Here is a 25,120-nt window from a genome sequence, read left to right on the forward strand (position 1 = left end):
TTACCACCTCATCAAATTTCACGAGGCAACCTTGACATTTTAAACTACATTGTTCCAAAATTTTGGTTCTATAAACAGCATTATCTACTATAATTGGGATTTTTTTTTTATTACTGCAGTACTGGTTCTGTAAAAAAAAAAGTATTCAGTTCTTGGCGTTTCAAAGGAGGGGGAAATACACAAAAGCAATTTATTCTATCCTAATTTCCAACTCCTCAGCATAATTTTACAGTGAACAACAGGCAATGAAAATTACCTCTACAGAGGAAGCCATTTCTGTGTGTTGTCTACATTTTCAAATTTATGGACAGAAGGATTTCTAATTAAGTCTGCTATAATTTCTTCCTCAGCATCTGCAAAACATCTTGGTGTAGAAAATACAAGCCCTTCCTCACGGAATCTCTAATGTTTTTAATGATTTTTCAGCTTCCAGCAGCAAAAAGTATCAGCGGGGCCTCATAAAATCAGCTAAGGCTGTTGTCAACATCGCAATCCCTCGTTCAACAGAAGCTTCCCAAAGTCTCCCCTTTGGATACTGTGACATTGGGAGCAATGTCAAGGCACAACTGGGGTTGCTTTGACCACAGTTCACAAGGCTATAGTTAGACACCCATTTTAGAAAACAGCCCAAGGAGCACACCCAGTCAGCATTTTTGGACACACAAGTATCTGACTCCTGACCACTAAGTGTCATCAAACAGAAAATATATGTTCAGACACTGGTTTGTGACAAGATCTGTCTGAAATCAACCTAAGACTGGGATCTGATTCATAAAGGTTTCATGTGGAGAAAAAATATGCATATCCCTACCTCTATACCATGCCAGTAACACATACAAATGCCTGATCTGCAAAATTCTTTCCATCTCAAAAACAGGAGAAAGTCTGTATAAATCAGGTACCCATATGGTCAGGCAACCACATGGAACATCTCATTCTATAACTCAGTGACACAGAGAGGGATTTGTTCTATTTTTCACCATTAGGGTTCCCAAGTCCGAGCGGCGCTGGAGCGGGGGACTCCAGTGCCGCTCCAGGAGTGCACTTGCAGCAATCACATCACCCAGAAGTGACGCGACCATGCCGGACATGCTGGGGGCGGGGCCACGACCATCCAAGGGAAAACCATAGAGTTTTCCCTCGGATGACCGTGGCCCCGCCCCCAGCATGCCCGGCGTGGTCGCATCACTTCTGGGTGACGTGCACATCGCGTGCTTTGGGGGTGGGGTTCCCCCCCGGGGCCCGATCCACCGGCGGCGGGGAACAGGCCTCCGGGGCGGGGGTTTCCCCACACCCTGGGGGGACTTGGCAAGCCTATTCACCATACAAAGAGTAGCATAAAACTGCCTTATACTGAGTCAGACCATTAGTTTATCAAGCTTAGTATTGTCCACTCCAACTGGCAGCAGCTTGCCTTAAGTTCTCAGGCAAATAAAGGGTTTCCCCCCCCCCACCTATTCTTTCTAGCTAAGGATGCCAAGTAGGGCTGCCAGATGGTCACTGCAGCCAGAGGAACTCCCATTCCTGCCCTGCATTCCTGGCCCTCAATGCAAAAGGTGGGTGGAGAAAAATGGAGGGGGGAATGATGTCAGATCCTCCCCGATACTCTAGGAACTCTATTTACCATACAGATGGGGGGATTCCTAGAACACTGTGGGGAACAGTGACTTCTAGGTCTTCACCCAAAAGTGATGTCAATGTATCAGTGATGCTTCCTCCTCCCAGGCCCCATCCCCAAACAGGTCCAAGGTATCGCAGGGAAGGGCCTGGTAGATGTAAACTGAAGGACTGAACCTACTTGAAACAAAGAGGCTTCATGACCAGTTGGGTAGCTATGCCTGGGCTAATCGTCATGTGGTTTCATTTTAAGACCCTCACCCTAATCAGATTCACAAACCACATCATTCTGGCCAATTAACAGAGGACAGAAGCATTAGCTGTTGTTTCTCTACCTGCATAATTGGAAAGACATCCTGTTTGACATTTAGATTTGCCACTAAATATCAGCTCAGGAGAAATTCAAGACAAATATGTAGGGTCCTCTTCAGACAAAGTATGTGAAGAGTTTCAAGGGAAGGCAAAAGAAACTTGACATGATGAATGATGTCACTCGGGGGAGTTTTTTTGCCTTTTCAGAACTGCTGTCAAATTTTAGCCATAGTGAAACATGAGGTGAATTTGGAGGGTCCCATTCAGATGAGAGATGTCTACAAAATTTGAAGTAAACTGAAATTATCTGAATAAGATTAATGAAATGTGTGGCATAGTAATATTAGGATGAGGCCATCTTTCTGATTCGTAGAAGAAGAGCTAGGGGAACTCATTAGCATAACTCATTAGCATATGCCACACCCCCTGACATCACCGGAAGTGTGTCATAAGGCCACACACCCCTGACATCACCGGAAGTGTGTCATAAGGCCACACACCCCGCCCCCAACGGTCCCGGCCACGGCCGCCGGCCTTGCAGCTCCACTGCCGAGCCCCATGAGGGGCCCGGCGGTGGACCTGCAAGGCCAGTGGGAGTGCAAGGAAGCCCCGCAAAGGCCCTCCCTGGCCCCAGGCAGGCAGGGGTGGGGAGAGGCAGGGAGGAAGCAACTTACCCTCCCTCTTCTCCTGCCTCCTCCTGGCTGAATGAGGGCCGGAAGCAGGGCGGCCGGAAGCGGGGGGCGGGGCTTCGTCATGTCCCCCGCCCCCCGTACCTCACCCGGGGGAACTGCAATCCCCCGCGATCCCCCCGAAATGACCTCTGTTTGTATCCACTCCTTCACTGGCTTTCTCCTCATATTTACCCACTATTTTCAGACAAAAAGTCATGACATATTCAATTCAATCTCAGTTGGTAGCACCACTTCAGTGATGAAGTGCAAAACAGCAGCCATAACAAGAGCTCATAAAATATACCCCTTCTATTTGTACAATTTAATCTTGAGTCTATCAAATCTTGCAAATAATCTTGCTGCCCCACCATGCTGCATTCTAAAATGGTGTCCCTGATCATGACAGATGAGATCCTTTCTTCCTACATTGCACCTTTGAATAGCACATCCTTCCTCAAGGGACATCCAGCCGTTACTAAATCTTTTCTTAGATTCAGTTATCAAACGGCCCTTGAATTAGCTCGACAGCCCAGAAAGATAACCATTAAAAGATTTTATCTCCAGGAAATGGAAGCAAGGAACACACTTTCACAACTTTCAAACTTCTGTAAACTGTAGTATAACATCTACAGTACCTGTCCCAGCCTAGAACTAATATTGTTCGGCTTAGCACCAAGATCTGGGAAATTTCAACAGCTCGGTCCCTCCCAGCATTAAGTTGATGGTGGCAGTGTCCATTGAAGTCCCAAATCTGTAATTCAAATTTTAAAAATCAGTAATAATAACTAGGCCAGGCCTACCTAGTTATTAATATCTTGAAGTCTCATTTAACCTGATATTTTAAATTGTCAAATGTTAACCTTTAACCTGGGACAGGTTAACAGAAAACAATTTATTTTTTTATTTTAATAGAGAAGAGAAGAAGAGATTAGATTTATACCCCGCCCTTCACTTGGAGTCTCAGAGCGGCTTACAAACTCCTTTCCCTTCCCCTCCCCACAACAGACACCCTGTGAGGTAGGTGGGACTGAGAGAGCTCTGACACAAAATGCTCTTTTTCAAGGACAGCTGTGCCAGAGCTTGTGACTGACCCAAGGTCACATCAGCAGGTGAAAGTGGAGGAGTGGGGACTCAAACCCGGTTCTCCCAGATTAGAGTCCACACACTTAACCACTACACCAAACACCAGACAGATACGCTAGGGTTGTCAGCCTCTGGGGAGTGGGGGGGCTGGAGATCTACAGAGATCAGTTCCTCTGGGGGGGGAAATGGCTGCTTTGGAGGGTGGACTCTCCGGTATTATACCCTACCAAGGACCCTTCCCAGGTTCCACTCCCAAATCTCCAGGAATTTCCCACCCTGGAGTTGCCAACCCTAACACACACAAACACACTATTAAATATACTACTGTTATTGGCTATGCACACATTTCTAGTTGTGGCATATTGTACTACTCTGAGTTATGGCAGGTTGAGAGTAATGGTTTCATATTATCTATGGGAGACAATCTTCTTTTTGAGTTAGAATTCTACACCTGATTTGTTGCACTAATGCAAGCATTAGCCAATTCTATGTTTTTGCTACAGAACCTACCCTGCAGCCCCGGCATATGGCATACTTCTGGGCGGGTTCCTGTACTTTCAGGGGCAGATTTAGAGAGTACTTAATGGAGAAGGGAAAAGCGGTACAACCCATTTCTACAAACTCTCTCCATTCACAAGAGCTTGGATGTGATCCACTGACAGAAAACAGATTAATTTCATTTATGAAATGACAGGATTAGAAAATAATATATTTACAGAGAGCTGGCCCATAGAATTGCCAAGAGTTGGACACGACTGAAAGGCTAACAACAACATATTTACAGGACTCAATTCAGACAAAATTAATCAAGACTAAGTCCTGTTCAGAAATCAATGGAACAGATTAGTAGTCATGTCTAACTTAATAACTATTTCTTGCTGCATGACAGCCACAACTAATTTTAACTGGATTTGTGGCATTTTCATACAATGCCAGTTATCCTAACCCAGGATAGTGGACCTGTGATATTGTTCCCCTCACCCTTTCTCTGTCCGCTGTGGAGGGTTATCTTCTGCTGTGCAGCTGACTTCTTATGCACAAGACCAATGTTTTTTTTTAATGCAGCATTTGCACGTGCAGAAATTCTAATAACAAAGTATGTGAGTTCTGAGGCAGCCTTCACAATAGCTGAAGAGAAGTGTGAGGGGAACAATGCCACAGGATCCAGACTACTTTGTGTAATACCATGTTTGAACTTTATGCTCCACAATGTCTACACAAAACATTGTCTGTAGGAAGAACAAGTAGTCATCTAAAAATAAGAAGTAGAAAACATATTGGTCAACATCAAAATATGGAATCACCAGTAATAATCACTGCGTAGACAAGTTCCATATAACAGAACATTTAATTTTGTGTGTTGTAGGTAAATACTAATTTTTAAAAATGAAGGAGAGGAGAATGATGTAAGCTGCTTCACGTCCAATGCTCCCGCTAAGCTGTGGAGTCTTGTGAGCAAAACTTCTACTTTGTGAGCTACTGACATTAAAGTTGTGAGCAAGCAATTTGGCTACTGCATAAATTAGTTTGCTCTGGAGCCATCCTTCCTGAGCTAAGACAAATGTGTGAGCTAGGGTTGCCAAACCCCCTGGTTTGTCAGGGGTCCCCCGTTTTGGGGGGTTTCTACCCGCCGGCCGGCCAGATGGCCGGCAGGGGAAGCCCCACCCCCAACACCCACACCCACCCCTCTCTCTCTAAGTGTGTGGAACCCGTGTTTCCTCCCAAGCCTGTGTTTCCTCCCAAGCCCGGAGTGCCAGCTTCGTGCTCTTAAAAGGGAAACACGGCTGCTCTTAAAGGAGGAACACCAGCTCCTGCATTTAAAAGGGAAACACCGTCTCCTTTAAGGGCAGGGAACTGCCGTTTCTGGAGATCCGACGCACGGGCGGGTGGGGGAGGGGCTTCAGTTTCCTCCACCCATGCTGTTTCCCAAATCTGAAACAGCCCTGTTGAGCCACCATTTTCTCTTAAATGTAGAGGGAAAGAAGTGGTATAAATGAAGTAAATTAAATAAAATAAATTTAGATACAGCTCTGTTGGGGAGGGAAAAGACAGTTGGATTGTAAGACTGAATATCATGAATCCAATCTGTCCTGGGGAAACTCTTGCTAATCCTGTGTTAATTTGAACCCGTAGCTGTTTTCACTCATTTGCTGCTGGTTGGTGAAATATCTCACCTCTAGATCCAACATCTTTTATTTACAGGCATACTTGATATCCTGTCAAGTTAGCACTGTGATGTCATCAGCAAAATCATCTAGGGCTCAACAGTCAATCAGATTAAAGGACAGTGAGAGCAGAGACTAAAGAAATGGGAAACATGAAAAATATCCCAGGGAACAAAACAGCACAAAACATAGGGTTGCCAACTCTAGGATTCTGGGAGATCTCCAGGCCCCACTTGGAGACCGGTGACCCTGTTTAACAATATATCCATAAACAGCAAGCTAAAATTAACAACACCACACTCCTGCCTTTTAAATGAGACTTGTGTATCCACCCTGTAAAAACTAACATGAACTCGGGGCGTATTTTATCTTCTTCATGGCAATAAATCCTAGGTTTTTGCAACATTGCAACTCGAAATTGCCTGCTAGAGTAGCTGACGATCTGGAAATAAATAACTGGTGTTTATCATTTGTTTAGATTTCTTTTTTGGTCCTTTGCTAAGAGGGCACACGAAATCACATCTCATACATAAACCTGCTTGAGCACTGGAACCCCAAGGTCTTTCTAATTGCATCCAATTAAAACTGGAAAAGGTTTCTGAACATTCAACGGAATTAAGTGTTGTATTAAGCAAAGATCATCCAAATGCTTGAACTGCAGTTGTGGATCTGCATCGCTTTTAAGGCACTGTGAACCAGAGGTAAAAAAAAATCACCTTCCTTTTGCAAACAAGAAAAGACTGTACTGCAGGATACAGGTGGTTGGTTGCAGGACTCAATACACCTCCATAGCAAAAAAACAAAAACAAAAACCCTCACTATTCATAGATAATGAACATCTTGGGTGAAAACTGCAGCTTAGCTTAACCATTATAGTGTAGTGGTTAGAGTAGTAGGCAATAGCTGGGGATGCCCAGATTCAAATTCCTGCTTACTATGAAACTTACTGGGAGATGTGGAGGCAGTCATTTTCTCTTGGTCTAGCCTTTTCTGCAAGGACACGGAGCTCATGTATGACAGCTTGAGCTCCTTGGAGGAAGAAGGAACTTAAAAATGTAATACATTTGCTCTGGTGTGTCAATTTTCTACATGCAGGGAGTTTTTAAAGCGGTGGCCTTCAGAAACGGAATCCCCTGCGGCGATTCTGTCCCATCTCTGAAGGTGATGCCATGTGTTTTACACAATGTTTAGACCAGCTTGTTATCTATCCATTCCTTTCATTTATACTTCACTTTCCTCCCCTCAAGCCGCTTACATCACTCTCCCCTCCTCCATTTTATCCTCACAGCAACTCTGCAAGGTAGGTTAGGATTAGTGAGGGTGACTAAGCCAAAGGCACCCCAGCACGCTTTTGTGGCACTGATTTGAACCTCGGCCTCCCAGACCTTAGCTTGAAACTCTGAGCACTGCACCACACTGGCTCTCAATAATAGTTTATTTACTTTATTTATATCCTGCCTCGCCCCCCACCCCACCCAATGGTGCACTAATGGGGCTTACATTATTCTTCTCTCCCCCGTTTTATCCTCACAAGAACCCTGTGAGATAGGTTAGGCTGAGAGAGTGTGACTGGCCCAAAGTCACCCAGCCAGCTTCCATGGCAAAGTGAGGATTTGAACCTGGGTCTCCCAAATCCCAGTCTGACATTTTAACCAGTACACCAAGCAGTGTGTCCTTTCCTCGTGGTTTTACAATGCCAGCAGTTGATTGCTCTTGACTCCTGTTTAGTGCAAGTGGAGCTGCCCTCAGTGAAGGGAAAGCCTCTTGCCCCACACAGCAGCCTGATGTGCCCCATCAAAATCACTATGGGACTTTCTCCTCTGATATGTCCCCAGGAGAGCAATCAGCTGGTGGCCCCTGGCTCTAAAGATATCCAGCTGTCCTTGACCAGGGCCTTTTTGGTCACGGTGCCAACCTGGTGGAACTCTCAACAGTTTCCATTCTGCCTGGCACCCTCTCCTTGCTCTCCAGGCTTGCTCTGTTCCTCTTCCCCCACCCACCCACAAGGTGGCCGGCAGTCCAGAATGAGAAGTCATGTGAAATTCGCCATCTGATTCATTTAGATTTTTTGCATTAGTGCTGTTTATGTATTTTGTTCTGTGGTCCTTAACGTTTTTATTGAATGTTGTACATCACCCAGAGCCCTGCAGTAGCAGGGATTGGCCAATTCAGAAATAATAACAATAACAGTAATAATAATACCACCTTCTTTGGCCAGTGGACCCCCCAAGAATAGTCTGAGGGGTGGAGCCCTACACTGGAAGAGGAAACTGCTGATAATCACCCTCCCCTCTTCAGCAGGCAGAAATGCTTCCTGCAAGCCGAAAAGGAGGATAGGAGCCAAACCATAATACATTCCCTGCCACTCTTGTCACAGATACACTTCCCACTGTGTGCACATCTGTTTTGCCGCATGGCACCTCTGGTGCTGTGAAATGGCTCTTTCCCATACCTTCACTGTCCCATCGGTGCTTCCAGTGAAGAGTCTTGTCTCAGTCCCATCCAGAGCCATGGTACTGATCTCAGCATTCCCATGGCAACGTGTAAACTCTTTGGTTTTCTGCCCTGTATCAATCAGCCAGAAGATAACAGTTGACCCCGTATCGGAGGAGATTACCTAAGAAAAAGCAAGCACACACACACATACGTAAAAAAGTTTGGAGAGCCAATACGGCACAGTGGTTAGAGCATCAGATTAGGATCTGGAAGAAAGGCAGGGTATCAGTGACATAAATAAATAAATATAAATTAAAGTCTCATTTACTTCTTGTTCCTTCGTTACCATCGCAGATGTATGTGCACTTTCACTTATATAATTGCCCATGGCTGAAATGCAAATCCAAACAAGGGGGAAAAAATGGACATTGATTTTCTCATCTTCTTTCTTTCAACTCATTAAAACATTTATCTTCTTTCAAAAAAACTTTCCCTATTAAAGTTTATGGGCAGATTCTTATCCCATCTTTAAACACCCGCCTTCGCAGCGGGTGCCGTTTAACGAAAGAGTAATGATTTCACTGCGGTTATCATTTAACGGAGGAGAGCCTTGGTCCCTCAAAGGGTAATAATTGGGATTCAGAGGGGAGCAAAGTGCCCTTCACGCTGAGAATGCAGTGCCTTTCCAACAGGTCTTTGGAGGGTAGGCCAGACAAACTGCTCTGCAGTCTGTGGCGAGATAAGCCATCCCGACTTATCTTAGCAAATCGATCCATTGAGTAATGGATCTTAAAAGATGATCTAGGGAATGTCTCGGAATCCATTAGCTTCAATTTGGAATTTTATCCATGCAGTCAGATACTAGAAGTTGGAAGAAAGACCATCTGGACAGATAACGCTCTGTCCCTGCTGATGTCTGTGGCATGTTTCGTGGCTCATGAAAACGCATTCACTTCTTGCCCTGTCTTGCATGATTTATTATGGTACAGTCAACTCCCATCAGCCATATCTGATATTTATTTATTCAAACATTATGTCCCTGCCAAAAAGGGGCCCCAAAGTGGTTTGCATTAGTATATACAAGAATTATATGATATGTAAGGACCGACTCAGATACTAGCAGAGCTGCAAGGGAGCTGCTTCCATGTGGTAGGGTCCTATGCCATTCTGCTAACATATGTAAAGAACCACATCACAGCTTGGTACAGTTCCTCTTTACAGATGTTGCAAGACTAGAATGGGAAAGTGGTTTCAATGGTATTTAAAAAAGAGCCTTCCATTCTTAAATTAATAGACTTCTGGTCCATTTAACTAGGTCATAGATAGGGGTTTCTACTCACTGAAGGCTATTTTCACATTTTTCAAATATATCTGAGGGTTAGATTCAAATTCTAATCAGCAAAATGGGTAACAGAACACTCCTTCCACTCTAGCGAAGGCATTCTCAGCCATCTTAAAATGAATCTTTGAGGAGCTTACTTCTAACTTTACAGGACAATATTCAGCTCAGAGTCTAAGGGTGGCTTACAGTCCCCTTCCTCTCCCCACAACAGACCCCCTGTGAGGTAGGTGGGGCTGAGAGAGCTCTGAGAGAACTGTTCTTGAGAGAACGGCTCTGAGAGAACTGTGACTGGCCCAAGGTCACCCAGCTGGCTTCATGTGGAGGAGTGGGGAATCAAACCCAGTTCTCCAGATTAGAGTCCACCTCTCTTAACCACTACACCAAACTGGCTCTGATGATACTGATGGGAAAGGAAGAGTCATTAGGTTAGATCTGCCCTTATTGGTGGAACAAAGTTATCCTTGTCAGAGCCTGTTAAGAACTATGGGATGGATCATGATTTTGCCCTATCATTGGAGACTCAGGGTGGTACGTTTGCCAGTTACAAATGGTCTGTGAAATGTTTTTCTGCCAACTTCGCCACAGTAATACATGCACCTCTAAAGTCTTCAGCTGGACTACTGTGGTGCTTCCACTGAAATTACCTCAGGAAATTCAGTTAGGACAAAAAGGCGGCTGCCCACTTTTTGTCAAGAGTTTCATGTCATGAGCACATTATGCCAGAGTTAAAAGAGATTCAATTACTTGAATACTTCTGAGTTCCATTCAATGTGCTGGCTTTGACCTAGGATGCCCTTGACAGTCTGGGATCTGTGTACTGGAAGAGCAGTGCCTTCTTGCTAAGTTGTGTGGGGGGGGAGGTTGCCACCAAGTTGCAGCTGACGTATGTTGATCCCATAGGGTTTTTGAGTTAAGAGACATTCAGAGGTGGTTTGCCATTGCTTGCCTCCGTGTAGCAACCCTAGACTCCCCTGTTAGTCTCTCATCCAAATACTAACCAGGGCTGACCCTCTTTAGTTTCTGGAATGTGACAAGATCAACCCAGCGGTTCGAAAGCAACTTAATTGCAAGTAGATAAATGGGTACCCACCCTTAGTAGGGTGGGGGGCACCCTGCCTGTGTGGTGGTTGAAGATAGACGGCGACGGCGGCAGTGAGACATCAGCTCCGGTTTTGATGGCGTGAAGATGGCGGCGGCGGCAAGCGAGCGGGCGCAACCAGAGGAGCGATCCCTGGTGGCTAGAAGGCAGAACATCGAGTGACCGCCGCCGAGAAGGCCATGATGACGTCAAGAGCCGGCACAGCGGAGCCAGAAAGGACGCAGCTGAAACTGGAAGGAGACGGGAGTCGCGCGCCTCGAGAGAAGAAGGTTGCCGCCAGTCGCCAGACACCGAGGAGGGCCCCCGCCTGAGGAACCGACGGAACCAACAGGACCAACTACCAATCACCACCATAGGGGTGCCGGTAGGTTTCCCTGCCCCTTACAAATATATGTGGCCATAGTTAGGGTAGAAAAATGGTGACTAGCACCGAATTGTAAGCCGCTCAGAGACCCCCTGACAAGGGGTTCGAGTGGGATATAAAGTTGAATGTATAATAAATAAATATAGCTTGGGCTGTCCAGGTCACAGCTCCTGCTAGCTTAGATCAGCTCATAAAACTTTGTTGGTAGTTCCTTCAGTGAGAGCCCGATCTTTCTTTGTCATTATTCCAGCACTGTAGAACATCCTTCCAGAGGTCTGGAATGCTCTCTTTTTATTCTGGATGGCATGCAAAACTGTACTTTTAGTGGAACCGGTGTTATTTTGTTATTGAACTTTTTTTTTTTTGTATAAAGATTTTATTGACTCCCCTAAAAAGGGGAGGAGTTTCGCTTAAAAAGAAAGATAAGGAGGGTATATAGTGGGAGGAAGAGAAAGCTGAGTGATGTATTAACTGTTAGATTAAACTGTTAGTAATGTCCAATCATCAAAGGCTTCTTCTGCGTGTTGTCAAACATCTTTTTTCCATTCCAGTTACTTTCTATGTTAATTTGTTAGTAATGTTCCTTTGAATTTCTGTTAAAAAGTCTCTTCAGGGCACATTCAGAACCGCTTCTTTAACGCGCTGGTTACTTTTCCACTCTCAGTGACGGGAGGGGCTTCCTCTGTTTTTCTCTTGCCTCCGGTTTCTTCCCCTCCTCCTTCAGGTCGCTGTTAACGCTTTCAGTTCCTGTGCTGTAAGCCATCTTCCTTTCATGCCATGCCCGGAGATCTCCAGCTTTGAGAATGGTATTAATTTCAATTTCGCTTTTATCCGCTCCCAATCCCTTCGCTGGATTCTCCTCTTCAATTGTTGACTTTTATAAGCGCTCATGAGGCACTTTTTGCTGTCACAATTCAAGCTTTTCTTTTCCTTCACAATCCCCGTTGGATTCATAGCCATACACAGTCCAAATATTAAACAGCCGGCACTCACGTTGACGCAAACGCCCAGACGGAAGTCCCTCCCTTCTCCTCCGCTTGTCTTTACCCAGCTCCGACATCTTGTTTTTTTATTTCTAGTAAAGTTTTTAAAATGCGCTCCAGGGAAACAAAACCTCTTGCTTATTTTCAAGTACATCAAAGGAAAACATCACTATTCGCTCAGTCCATTCCCCCCCTCTTTTCTTTTTTTTCTTTCTCGCTTATAGAGGATTAACCTCCTCATTTTCCGCTGAAGGGGGGGGGAACGTTCTTAGTTCTTTTTCTCTATATTTTGACAACTCACAGTTACGCCAGTCTTTTCTTTTCCATTTTTTTCGGATATTCGCTTCATCACTCGGTGACACCCGGTGGTTCCGCTAAACCCCGCAGAACGGGGTCGCTCACGCAGCAAGGTCCAAAGGGGCAGGGCATGGCGAGAGTGTCAATCTCTGATCTTTCGACTGAAAGAGAGACTCCCCCCCTAGAACGCCCTAATGCGCCCCGGATCCGAGCTCCTCTCCCCTGAGGGGCTCGTTCGGGTCTCCGCTTGCGCGGATTCCCTCCTCCACCGCGGGCGGGCAAGACGCCCTCGGGAGCGACCCGAGGATGCGTCTGCCTTTTGCGGGAGCCAGACCGGAAGCCCCATTTTTGTTATTGAACTTGATTGGGCTGCTAGTTCCTGGGATCTGATGTTTTTATGACACATGGGTGTTTTGTTTAATTTAATGGAACTGTGGAAAACTGCTCCATCTTGGAGAAGAATACATTTTGAAATCAATTCGAACAGCATGGGTCAAGTGTCCTTCCTTTCAAAACAGTGGCAAGTGTATAGAAACTGCTTGTAGTCATAACAAGAGCTCTGACCCATACAATGGTGGCAGAAAGTGCCATCAAGTCGCACCTGATTTATGGTGACCCCTTAGGGTTTTCAAGGTAAGAGAGAACATAGATGGTTTGCCATTGCCTGACTCTGCGTAGCAACCACCAAACTTCCATGGTGGTCTCTCATCCAAGTACCAAACTGGGCTGACCCTGCTTAGCTTCTGAGATTTGCCAAGATCGTTAGCCTGGGCCACCCAGGTCAGGGTGGCCCCACAATATCTGTGCTATCTTATACAATACTTATACTACCTTACTATCTATACTTAACATACTGGGTTGAATCCAGATATTTTTCCACTCAATCCAACCCAGTCCCCTTCCTTACTACACTCCCCATCTAATATGGCTTTGTCTATGCAGGTGTCATAGCAGGAGTTGGAAGAAGCATGGGGTACTTTCTTTTCTTTTTTTGTTGTAAAAGGAGAACCCCTTCTCCTCCCCTTTTTTTTACCTGCTGAAAATCTAGTTGGATCAAGCCCATTATAACATTGGGTTGAATCTCACAGATCCATTCTGCTAGAGGCGACATTTTCCTCTGGTGCAAAGAATGTTCCCTTGACACAAAAAGTTCTTTGAGCCTCTTGTCAGGGGAAAACTCCTTGAGCTGGGGGGAAATGCCTCCTCTGGTAGAGCAGCTGCATTGGATCCAACTCAGAAGCAAGTTGGCAGGTTGCATTTGGGTGTTTTGATTTTTACAAGCTTGTGCTCTAAAGTCAATAGATACCACCTGAATGTAAAAATATAAGGAAACTATGGCTAGATAAGGGCAGGGAGTCAGCTGCCCTTCAACTTGGGTAATTAAATGAATCTGCCTTGCTAAGTGGTGATATGCTGCATACTTATTGTGTTAAATTAGCTGTGCTCCTCTCAGGCCCTAAAAGCATCATTACAAATGGTGCCCAAGTAGAATTTTAATTGCAACCCAAAGTGCTTTAAACAATAGAAGTATTACCAGTGGTCCCTTCTATTATAGACTCTCCTTCAAAGGCGCAAGGAGACTGCGATGAAAGCGTGTGCCCTTGCACTGAGGTTGTCAAAATTAAACTACCTGTGTCTTGCTCTTGGCAGTGACTGAAAAGGACCAACCTGAAGCTTGTACCAAAACACACACCCAGCATGAAGGGCTTGCGGTTTTGTTTCTTCAACAGCCTTCTTCCTTCTTTTTCTGCCTGGATATTTAAAGTCAAAGGAAAGCAGCACCACTTTGTCTAATCAATGAGGATGGGGAGTTTGGGAGAAATCGATAATGTCAGCTTGGAAAGCCAGAGAATACCTCAGCATCCAGCCTTGGTTGAAGGAGGCCCAGGAGACAGTATGCTCACCAAGGCTGAACAGTATTTTATGATGGGATTGACTGTCCTTAATGATTGTATCAGGGTGGGTAGCCATGCTGGTCTTTAGCAGCAAAGCAAGAATCAAGTACAGCTGCTCTTTAAAGACTAACAACATTTCCAGGGATATAAGCTTTCAACAGCTAAAGCTCTCTTAGTCAGATAGATGAAGGGAACTTTGACGCTTGAAAGCGCATAACCTGGTCATCTTGTTGGTCTTTGAGGTCCTCCTGGACTCAGATCTTGCTCTTATGATCATACTTTCCTTAAAAGGGGAGAAAGAGGCTTTAAGTGACATGGGAATTATGCTTTCCTTTTAGGGAAGTGTATTGGGGCTGTTTCCTATTTTATAGCACCCACATAGGGTTGCCAGCGCCAGGCTGGGGAATTCCTTAAGATTTTGGCATGGGAAGGGTGGGGTTGGGGGGGAGGGGCTCCAGCCTCTAAAGCAGCCATTTTCTCCACGGGCACAGAACTCTATCGTCTGGAAATCAATTGCAATACTGGAAGATCTCCAGGTCCCACCTGGAGGCTGGCAACCCTACGTGACCCACACCCCATTATAGACTCACCAACACCCAAGCCTAAGCACCTTTCAGAAGTATTATGAGCCTTTGGCTGAACTTTACAGGATGAGTTGGGAAAAGGAGGAGACGTTTCCTTTAATTCAACAAAACCTTATTCTACTAGGATCGTTTTGGATTTCTTACCCGCTTGAGCTGTTTGAAATGGGACAGGATTTATACCTAAATACAGAAAACACATGGGAATTATTTGTTTGATTATTATTTTTCTGCCTCTTTGCCTTCCTCTTCTCAGGGAGAACTTTTGACCTATACAAGGCACACATCCATCGTATGTGCATACTCTGTTTCGGCCATCCACACTTCCTCCCTTACACAGCCAACCCCTGGCATTCATTGCTGCTATTTCCAGTTCGGGGTGCTTGTTAGAGCTATGACCTTTTTGACTGCTGTACATTTTCCACTTTTCTTCTGCAAAAACTGTTGTTAACATCTTCCTTCATTGTTTCCATCCTGTTCGGTTGCTTCTTTTTTAATGCTTCTAGCTCAAGGACTGCACACTCACTGATATTGATAGCGCCAGCCACTGTCACACCAGGAACAGATTGGGTCAACTTTAAATGTCTTGTTTGTGCTTCTGCTGATGAGTTGGTGGCTCTTTGCACAATAAGCAGAGGCCAATCACAGGTCTCTGATGAGAATACATGTAATGTGCATGTTTGCAAATACATCTGGCACGTTTCACATTTTTCAGTCTATATTTAAAACAACATAGGTGTACACATAACATGTGAAGTGACCTCTGGCTTTTATCTTTGGGCAATATCCAAGTCTTTTTGTGGTCTCTCATTTATGGTTTTATCCTGCCAGTGGTAAGTGAACCTTTGGCCTAAGAATTTGCAGCTATATTTCATCTTTTACTGTTATGCTTATTCAGATGCCAGGTGCTTGATGCACACAAGAATACTGGACAAACTGTAGGCAGAGGCTGAATGCATTGAAAATGCAAGAAGACAAGTGACTGTAAAACTTGGTTTGCATGTGAAGCTCAAGCCATGGCTCCAGATGTAAATTATAAGGTTTTTCCTAGCAACCAGAAGCACTGTGAGGATCTTCCATGCGTGCTCCTTTCCCAGAAGCCCTTTCTGATTCCTGAAAGGGTGGTGCTAGGTTTGGTGAGACTCATGTGGACAAAAAGCCACCTGACTTAGATTTGCATGGACAAAAAGCCCAAACTCACACCATAATTCCATATTGGATTATAGCCTTTTGTAGTTCCAGAGGGCCCCAAGCCAGCGCTATAATTCAATATGTGCTATATCTGCAATGTGTGCTATATCTATCCAGTTTGGACACAACTCCAACCAGTTGTCCAATTCTCTTATCGACCTCCGGGCTATTTTGCCAATTACATAATTGAATAGCATTGGCCCCTAAACCGATCTTTGTCTAAGATCGATTTCTGCATTTTATTTTTGGACCACTCAGACATTGTGTACAATGAAGGGGCAGATCCAGATTCTATTTCTTTTATTCGTGAAATGTATTTATTTAGTATTCCATCTGCTTTTAGGAAGCTATAAATTCTCTCTTTCTGCCTGGAAAATCAAAAGATCATGCTAAGCCTAGAAATATGATGTATAGCTCAGTTGTCCCTATCTAGTATACATTTTTACTAACTACATGCGAGAGAATTTGTTCCTTCACTGAACTCCTTGCTTTTATGATGTGGTGTATTTTTTTAAATGAAAACATTTATTAGCTGCCTTTCTACTTTATAGGAACTTGAGGTGGTTCAAAAGCCAGAGGCTCAGTTCAGACCTCATGTCAAACTATGGCTTGTCCCAACCATCAGTTGTATTGCACCAGTTACCAGTGGGAGGGGGGGGAGGGGCTGTGGATCAGTGATAATCTGCTTTGCATACACAGCATTACAGGTTCAATCCCCAGCATCTCTAGCTAAAAGAATCAGGCAGTAAGTGATGTGAAAGACTGCCACCTGAGAACCTGGAGAGCTGCCATCAGAATAGGCAATACTAATCATGATAGTGCAGGGCTATTTTTGGGCAGGAACGCACAGGAACGGAGTTCCGGCTGGCTCCCAAGTTGGCCACACCCAGCAGGAACTCATTAGCATAATAGCCACAGCCAACAGCAGAAGCTCATTAGGATTGGCTACATTAGGGGTGTGTGGCCTAACATGCAAAGGAGTTCCTGCTACAAAAAAAGTCCTGAGTTTTGGCAACAAACAAGGTAAACAGAATAACAAGCAAAAGGTGGGTGTGGCTGGATGACCACACTTCTGGTAACATGGGGGTGCGTCCTAATGTGCTAATGAGCTGTGCTGGCAGGGGCATGGCCTAATATGCTAATGAGTTTCTGCTGTTGGGTGTGGCCTATTATGCTAATGAGTTCCTGCTGGGCTTTTCTACAAAAAGAGCCCTGATAGTAGGCATTCTGATATCTCCGATAACTTTTAAAATGTTATCACCTTTCTGCGGGGCATGCAAGGCAGAGATGTTCCACCAGGGATTTGGTTGAGGGCAGCGACCGGCCAGTATGACATCTGGCACTCTCACATCCCCTCCACCCTCAGTCACCCCTCCCCCCAGGAGGCCTGTGGAAGCTGAAATCTTTTCTTCTGCCATCTTGGAATTTGTACTGTTTTACTTTTTGCTGTGTTTTAGGTATTTTTAATGCTGGTTTTAAATTAAACTATTTATCATATTTGTTCTGTTGTAAGCCGCCCTGAGCCGTGCTTGTAGGGAAGGGCAGCCTAATAAAACAAATGTAATAAATAAATAAATAAAATTAGTTCTATCCTTTTCCTTATTTCAGGAGGTAGCCATCTGGGTCTACAGTAGAAGAGCTAGGCTAGAGTCCGGTAGAGACCCGCAAGATTTCCAGGGTGTAAGCTTTCAAAAGGGCCATGAAGACGGAGCTTTTCCGCAGGGCATATCAGTGAGACTGATGTCATGCCAGGTGAGCCTTGCCGACATGCTAAGGCATGTAAACGGCAGTGATCACACCGTGGTAGAAGTTTAGATATAATATATATTGAGCCGTTTTATTTATATTTATTGTATTTCTAGTTAAACTGTTTTATATGAATTGTGCACGTTTTTATATATATTGGTTTTATTGATGTTGTAAGCCGCCCTGAGCTGCCTAGGAAGGAGGGCGGGATAAAAGTCAAAAAGAAGAAAAAGTGAAAACTCCCTTCCTCAGATACAAGTAGCTACTCATTTCTGTCCAAGGGATCTTTGATTCTAGAAAGCTTATGCCTCAAAGGTCTTGTTGGTCTCTAAGGTGCTACTGTAAAAGGTAAAGGTAAAGCTTCCCTTGCTCGAAAGCCAGTCGTATCCGACTCTAGGCTTGCGGTGCTCATCTCCGTTTCAAAGCCGAAGAGCCAGCGCTGTCCGAAGACGTTTCCGTGGTCATGTGGCCGGCGTGACTAAACACCGTGCTACTGTAATCCAATGTAACTGTAGTCCTTTTATTATGTGAATCTTTAGGTTTTGAATTGTTTTTATATATGTATGGCACGTTACTGAACATTTGTATTGGACCTACCCTACGTAAGGCAAACAAGCCATTGTATTTCATGGACAGTTCTGCTGAGAATAAACTGAACGGACAGATCAATGTTATACGACTGCTTTATGAGTTCATGTGAACCCATTAACAAAAATTCATGCAATTTCAAGGCAGGGGTGTAAAGAGGAGACATTGGGAGAAATTGCTCTGTCCTGCATCATGGGATTTTTGAGGTTCTGCTGGCTGGAGGGAACAGTCACATTCCATTCTTCATCCTTATTGTAGCCTCAAATGTAGGCGGCTTTTGTCCATGTAGGTCTTTTAAACTCTAGCAAGACCTTTTCAGGCATCAACAGCTGCTCCTGGAAGAAGAAGACTGTAGAAAAGAACCTCGTTGTTCTGGGAAGTGCTTATTTATTACTTATCTGTTCGACTTCTATCCCACCCTCCCTGCCGAAGCAGGCTCAGGGTGGCCAGGATAAAACCTTGTGCTTTAGCTCTCAACCCATTATTTGAGCTTCACATACCCACCATAGTTTAGAGTTGCTTCTCTGCTTCTATTTTCCATCTTTTCAGCACTTGGCTTCGTAAGTTCAAAAATTCACTGTACTCTCTGTGAGTTAGAAGTCTTTGAATGTGGAGTAAAAGCCATAATAATGTTTGTGTCAGTTTAGACATCACAGCAACCCACGGTCCCATGTCTTTTAGAAGATTTTTTTTTTAAAAAATGTGGCTTGCTAGTCAATTATAAACCGTGGTTTATAACACCAGACAGCTTGACCTAGAAGCCCAGACTAGCCTGATCTCATCAAATCTTGGAAGCTAATCAGGATCAGCCCCGGTTAGTATTTGGAAGGAAGAACATCAAGGAACATTAGGATCCTGACATGGAGGCAGGCAATGGCAAACCACCTCTGAATGTCTCTTGCCTTGAAAACCCCAAGAGGCTATCATAAGTCAGCTGTGACATGACAGCAAAACAAACAAACAAACCCAGACATCACACCAAGCCTCATTAACCATGGCTGGTCATGACTCCTCTAGTGAATCAGAGCAGCAGACTCCTGAAGATGTTATCTTTTAAACTTGACTCAATTCTATGGGAATCATAGCTCACATAGCATCTATGTATAGGTGATCAGATTTAGTACTAACTTAGTTTGTTATGACTGTTGATGTATGTTGTAAAAATCTGTATTGATGACTAACTGGTTGGTTTGTAATTTTGGATTTTCAGGACAGTTGTATACTGTTTTGCAGTTATTATATTTCTTGATATGTTATACTTCCTCTTAATAAACATTTTAAAAATGAAAAAAAATTAACCATGGCTGGTCATGATGATTGAACTGAGCCATAGAGTTCTTCTGTACACATACATCTCATAAATCCTTTGACCTAGCCACTGAGGACTCCACCACAATAACGTATTAGTGATTTAGATACAGGTGATTTCTCTGCAATTGATTGGACCCATGATAGGGTCACCTTTGCATTGTGGCATTGTAATGACATTCCTTCATGTATTTACAATTTTCCATTTCCATCCACATTGGCTGAAACGCTGTCCAGGAACCTCTGTAAAATCACTGTAAAGCACTCAGTTGCTGGAGTTTATAAGTCTCTGATTGAATAGAAGAGGCTTAACACAACATTTGGTTTTTTTTCTCCTCTTCCTATGACTCACAGAGTGCAGAGCAGAGAATCCACTGGGGAAATCCTCCAAAGCACCAGGACCAACCATGCATGCTCTCTCTATTTAATTCCTCCGGGGCCTGCAAGTCCCATTCGTCTTGGATATGGGGTCTTCCCAGAACAGCTAGAGTATCTGGAAAGGCCCTCGGTGCCTGCAGTGTGTAATGTAATAAGGGACACTGAATGTGTTCATTCTCTGCCATTGCCCAAAGAGAAACGTGCACTTAATGCACAGGGTCCTCATAAAATATCTTCATTACCAGCTTGCTCGGTCCCTACATCTCCTGGGTTAGTCTTGATCTGTTCCTCCCTCGTGGGCTCTGCATGAGGGTTTTTTTTTCTATCTCCCTCCATTGATTTCTTCACTGAGGACTCCCTCGGGGTCTCTCGGGTATCTCTATCAGAGACATTAACTCGCACCTTGGGATTCTTCTTTCTCTTCTGGTTTCACTGGCCACAAGCAAGCTACAATAACAGCTTGTGCTCTGGTACGTTTGATTGCTATATAAAATCAATCGCACCTCGATTTTTCAGTCTAGAAGAATCCTTGAGGGATTTTCACAAAACTGGAATATAAAGAACAGCGGAATTCCCCCCCGCTTCTTCGACAGAAATGAAGGCACAACTTGTAGTAGTGGAATCAAACCACAGGACTTGGGGGGGGGGAATCTTACAGCCTCAATACACAGCAGGAAGGGGAAATACTCCACAGCTGAAAGTCCCCAAGATAAATAGGCAGAAACAGCAAAGTGGAGACAAAGCCAAGTAGAGAAAGTAGCTAAGTTAAGCAACATTTCTTCAAGAGATTCCATTAACTACTTAACGCTTGTGAGAGGATTAGGCTTTCTGCTTTGGCTCTTGCAAAGCAGTCTGCGCAGGGCTGATTCTGAGGACTGTTGGGAAACTGGTGAAGAACACCACAGCCAGGGCTGGCTCACTCACTAGGCAAACTAGGCATTCACCTAAAGAGGGCCAGCCCTTAGGGGCGCCAAACTGCAGCCACCGCCGCCACCGCCGCCCCTTTGGCCAGCTAACTTCTCCCTGCCTTCTCCCTGCCTGCCCCCTTGGCTTCCCAGCAGAGCACTCCTCCTCCTCCTCCTCCTCCTCCTCCTCCTCCTCCTGGCCAGCGACTGCCAGCTGCCGCAGGAGCAGCCGGGCTGCAGCCTCTTCTCTGGGCACCCTGACGAGGGGCGCCAAACTACACCCGCCCCCCCCCCACTGGTTCTGACCGGGTGACCGCCACGACCTCTTTGGCTGGCTAACTTCTCCCTGCCTTCCCCCCTCGGCTTCCCAGGTCCTGCCACCCTCAGCCGCCCCCTCCCCTGGCCTGGCTCTGGGCTCCCCCCCAAAAGCCCTTTGCCTGTGGGGGGGGGGGAAGGCTCTCCTGCTGGCTCTTTCAGACTGGCGCCCTGGTGCTACTCCCACCCCCTCCCATGGGAGAGCTGGCTCAAAGCAGCCCCATCAAACCCGGCTTGGGAGGGGCGAAGCAGAGGACGCGCCCCACAGAACTGACTGGGGGGTGTCCATGCCCTGCTGCTGGCTGCAAGGGCCAGGTTTGTGTGTGTGTGTGTGTGGCAGGATCTCCCTCTTCCCCGGGGACCCTGGGCTGGGGGAGAGACGAGGCGCCTCCGCCGGCTCCTGCTCCCCACAGCCTCCTCCTTCCTCCCAAGGAAAAAGCCCGGACACGGAAGGCACACCCGAGGAGGAGGATGAGGAGGGGATCTGCCGAAGTCTCCGATTCCCCCCCCCCCGGCCATCTGGGCCCTTCGAGGGTGTTAGGATCACCCCCAACCAGGAGCCTTGCATGGCTTTGCTCCACCCTCGGGGTCCCCTGGCTCCCAAGCCCCAGGAGACAACAACGCATACTGGGGGGGGGATGTATGTGTGAGAGGGATGGTGTCCATCCTTCCCTTCATCCCGAGCCCTGCAGTAAGACACTCCAGGGCTAAATTCGCAGGTTGCTGGAGTGGACCAGCAGAAATAGACCCTCACCGGAGGAAAGTGTGTTTGTGTTGCGGGGTGTTCCCTTTTGAAATCAAGCCGTGGTGGGGCTTCACTCACCCTCCGCCCAGCTGCCACTGAGCCCGCTTTCCACGTGCGGCACTTCTCCCTGCCTGGCCACACGCCCGGCCCTGGAGGCCTGGCTTCACACTGTGGCAGTGGGGAGGGACATTTTTGGAGGGATCCCTCACTCACAGTTTTAATGCAGGGAGCTCACAAAGTAGGATTTTTGCTCACAAGACTCCACAGCTTAGAGGGAGCATTGGTCAGGAGCCTGTCTCAGGATTTAGGTGGGGAGACTCTCTTGCCATGTGCCCCCCCTTCAAGTAAAAGCCATCTACATCCCCAAAAAGGGCGCCGCACTAGCAACTGAGGCGACATGGAAATGCATTTGACTTGAGCCAATGAGTCAATGCCAAGAGAGGCATGAGCGGCAGCGGCGAAGGCCCTCCCTTGGGGAAGTTTTTTTGCTGAACCCGGTGCATGGGGGGGGGGGCGCCAGAAGGGATCCTCACCTAGGGTGCAAAATAAGCTGGGGCCGGCCCTGACCACAGCCCGTTTCCTTGCTGGGGTGAGGTGCAAGGAACACCTTCCTTCCATTCTAACTCAGTTGCCTATCTCCTTCCTTCCTGGCCCAATTCAAAGTGCCATTATTGATCTTTAAAGCTTTATGGGGCCAATGTACATCTGTATGCTTTAACAGGCAGAGTAAATTGTAGCTCAAGGACAGGGAGATGGTGGCTAGGGGGGAAAGAGGATAAATCTACCCCCGTGCTGTGCTCTCAGTCAAGATCAGCCCCTCCTTCCTTCTGTGACTGCTTTTAGTTCCTTTAAAAAAAACTGCAGGGGATCCTAATAATGGATCTCCTCGCGTATAACTTGGTCCTGAAGGAGAATCTCTGCCGATCATTAAGATATCGAACCACTTAAGAGACAGTCTGCAAGAGGGTTTTCCGAAGTACTAAAATAACAATATGCCAATAAAATTATCCCCCCAAATAAAGCAGCAGCATAAAATCCAATAAAAAGAAATCTATCAGTATAAATCACAGAACTAACTACTACAAAAAGCAACAGAACAGTGGCTCTTTGAGCCAAACTAAACATGACAGAGAACTTGTGGCTGGGTACATTTAGCCTGGAGAGGAGACGACTGAGAGGGGATATGATAACCATCTTCAAGTACTTAAAGGGCTGTCCTATAGAGCAGGGGTGGCCAAACTGTGGCTCGGGAGCCACATGCAGCTCTTCCACACATATTGTGTGGCTCCCAGCAGGGCAGCTCCCAGCCGGGCAGCATGCCTCCCTGATCAGTCTTCCCTTCCCCGGCCAGTGTTCCCCTTCCTGGATAGGCTTGAGGCAGGGGGGAGCAGAGAAAGAAAGCAACTTTAGCTTTAAATGCATTCTCAAAGTCCCCCCCCAGCCTACAAATATCATTGGACAAATAAATATCATTATCAATATCTATTTTTATCCCTTTTGTTTTTATTTTTGGCAGTCTCGTTTAATGTTAATAAAAGGCAAATTTGCATATTTTTCAATAAAAACATGTCTGTAATACTCGTTCACATCATGTGGCTCTCAAATATCTAACGTTTCTTCTATGAGGCTCTTATGTTAAGCAAGTCTGGCCACCCCTGCTATAGAGGATGGTACAGAGTTGTTTCCTGTAGCCCCAGAAGGTCAGACCAGAACCAACGGGTTGAAATTAAATCGGAAGAATTTTCAGCTAAACATTAGGAAGAGCTTCCTGACAGTTAGAGTGGTTCCGGAGGTGGTGGGCTCTCCTTCTTTGGAGGTTTTCAAACAGAGGCTAGATGGCCATCTGACAGCAATGCTGATTCTGTCAACTGAGGCAGATCATGAGAAGGGAGGGCAGGAAGGGTTGCATCAGTGCTTAGTTCTTGTGGCCCTTTCTTACACGCTCAGGGAATGTCAATCGCCACTTTGGGATCAGGAAGCAATTTTTCTCCAGATCGGTTTGGCTGGAGATCCTAGAGGTTTTTTGTCATCTTCTGGGTGTGGACAAGCAGTCACTGGGGGTGTGAAGGGGGCAGTATTTGTGAATTTTCTGCATTGTACAGGGGGTTGTGTTAGCTGAATTGCTTTATTTACAGCAATTGGAAATTTATAAATGGGTTCTTGCCAATTTGTACCAAGGTCCTGATCCCACCAAGGGTTACCAGTAAAGGATTCGAGGCTGTTGTAGTTAAAATAGATGTCATTTACTTAAAAATATATTTCATACAAATAATACTGATGCACTCACACATTCAATCAAGTTACTAAGAATTAAAGTAGGAAATAAGCACAGTTGCATTAGCAGGTAGGGGTGATGGTGGGCGATACTTATCTGTCTTGAAGCTTGGTTGTTCCAATGAAGAATGGGTGGGAAGAAATGGAAACAAAGGGGATCCACACATGACCAGAACCAGCCGGAACGTGTGGGTCTCTTGACTGCAGATCAAGAGATCACTAGTAGAGGCAAGGGTTGGGAATAGCAAGTGGGACTTAAGAGGGGTAAAAGCAGACAGGGGTTGTTGCAGGGGAGATGCTATCTAGCCACGTAGGAGGGACCAGGTGACTGGTTCTCTCCTTTTATAGGGGGTTGTTACCATGTGTGCTTGTAACTGCATTGTCTGTACTGTGCTGATGCTATGTCTGTTAATAGTCTGTACATCTGTGCCTATGGGATAAGGGGATTGCTGTGTGTTTGTATGGCTTGCTTGGCATCTCATGCTTGCGTTTGGGTGAGCAAGGCTTGTGCTACAGAACACGTGCTTCCCTGCACATTCCTAGCGTGCCTCTGGACAAAGAAGACAAACGCCATTATTGCTCAGTTTGGGAACTTGGAAGAACAACAGGTTTCCCCACCATTGCTGATCTGTGGGAAACCACGTAACAGACACCTGGCCACATGGCTCCCCTTTGAAGTTAGGGTAGAGCATTTGAATATTGCCCCCTTCCCCTCAACTAGGACGTCACAACCCTTCTAACCTATAGCATAGTAAAGGGGACGGTTTTCTACGGGTTTATTGGCCTTAAGCCAAGCCCAAAAACAAGCTTCTAAAAAGAGAAACA

At 45.7% G+C, this 25,120-nt stretch overlaps 1 protein-coding gene across 1 annotated transcript in view; it reads right to left on the reverse strand.

Annotated features, from left to right (window-relative positions):
- The window catches only part of WDR49 (WD repeat domain 49), a gene marked incomplete at its 3' end in the record, with an annotated part of 100,506 nt that overhangs the window by 26,440 nt on the left and 48,946 nt on the right, over positions 1-25,120 (reverse strand). The window contains exons 8-9 of the mRNA XM_015429452.1: positions 8,301-8,465; positions 3,236-3,351 (exon numbers count right to left, since the gene is read on the reverse strand). Of these exons, the coding sequence (XP_015284938.1) occupies positions 3,236-3,351; positions 8,301-8,465 (281 nt within the window). The remainder of the gene's footprint in view (positions 1-3,235; positions 3,352-8,300; positions 8,466-25,120) is intronic.

Source organism: Gekko japonicus, unplaced genomic scaffold (assembly GCF_001447785.1).
Source record: "Gekko japonicus isolate JY-2015 unplaced genomic scaffold, Gekko_japonicus_V1.1 scaffold193, whole genome shotgun sequence".
NCBI classification, from domain to species: domain Eukaryota; kingdom Metazoa; phylum Chordata; class Lepidosauria; order Squamata; family Gekkonidae; genus Gekko; species Gekko japonicus.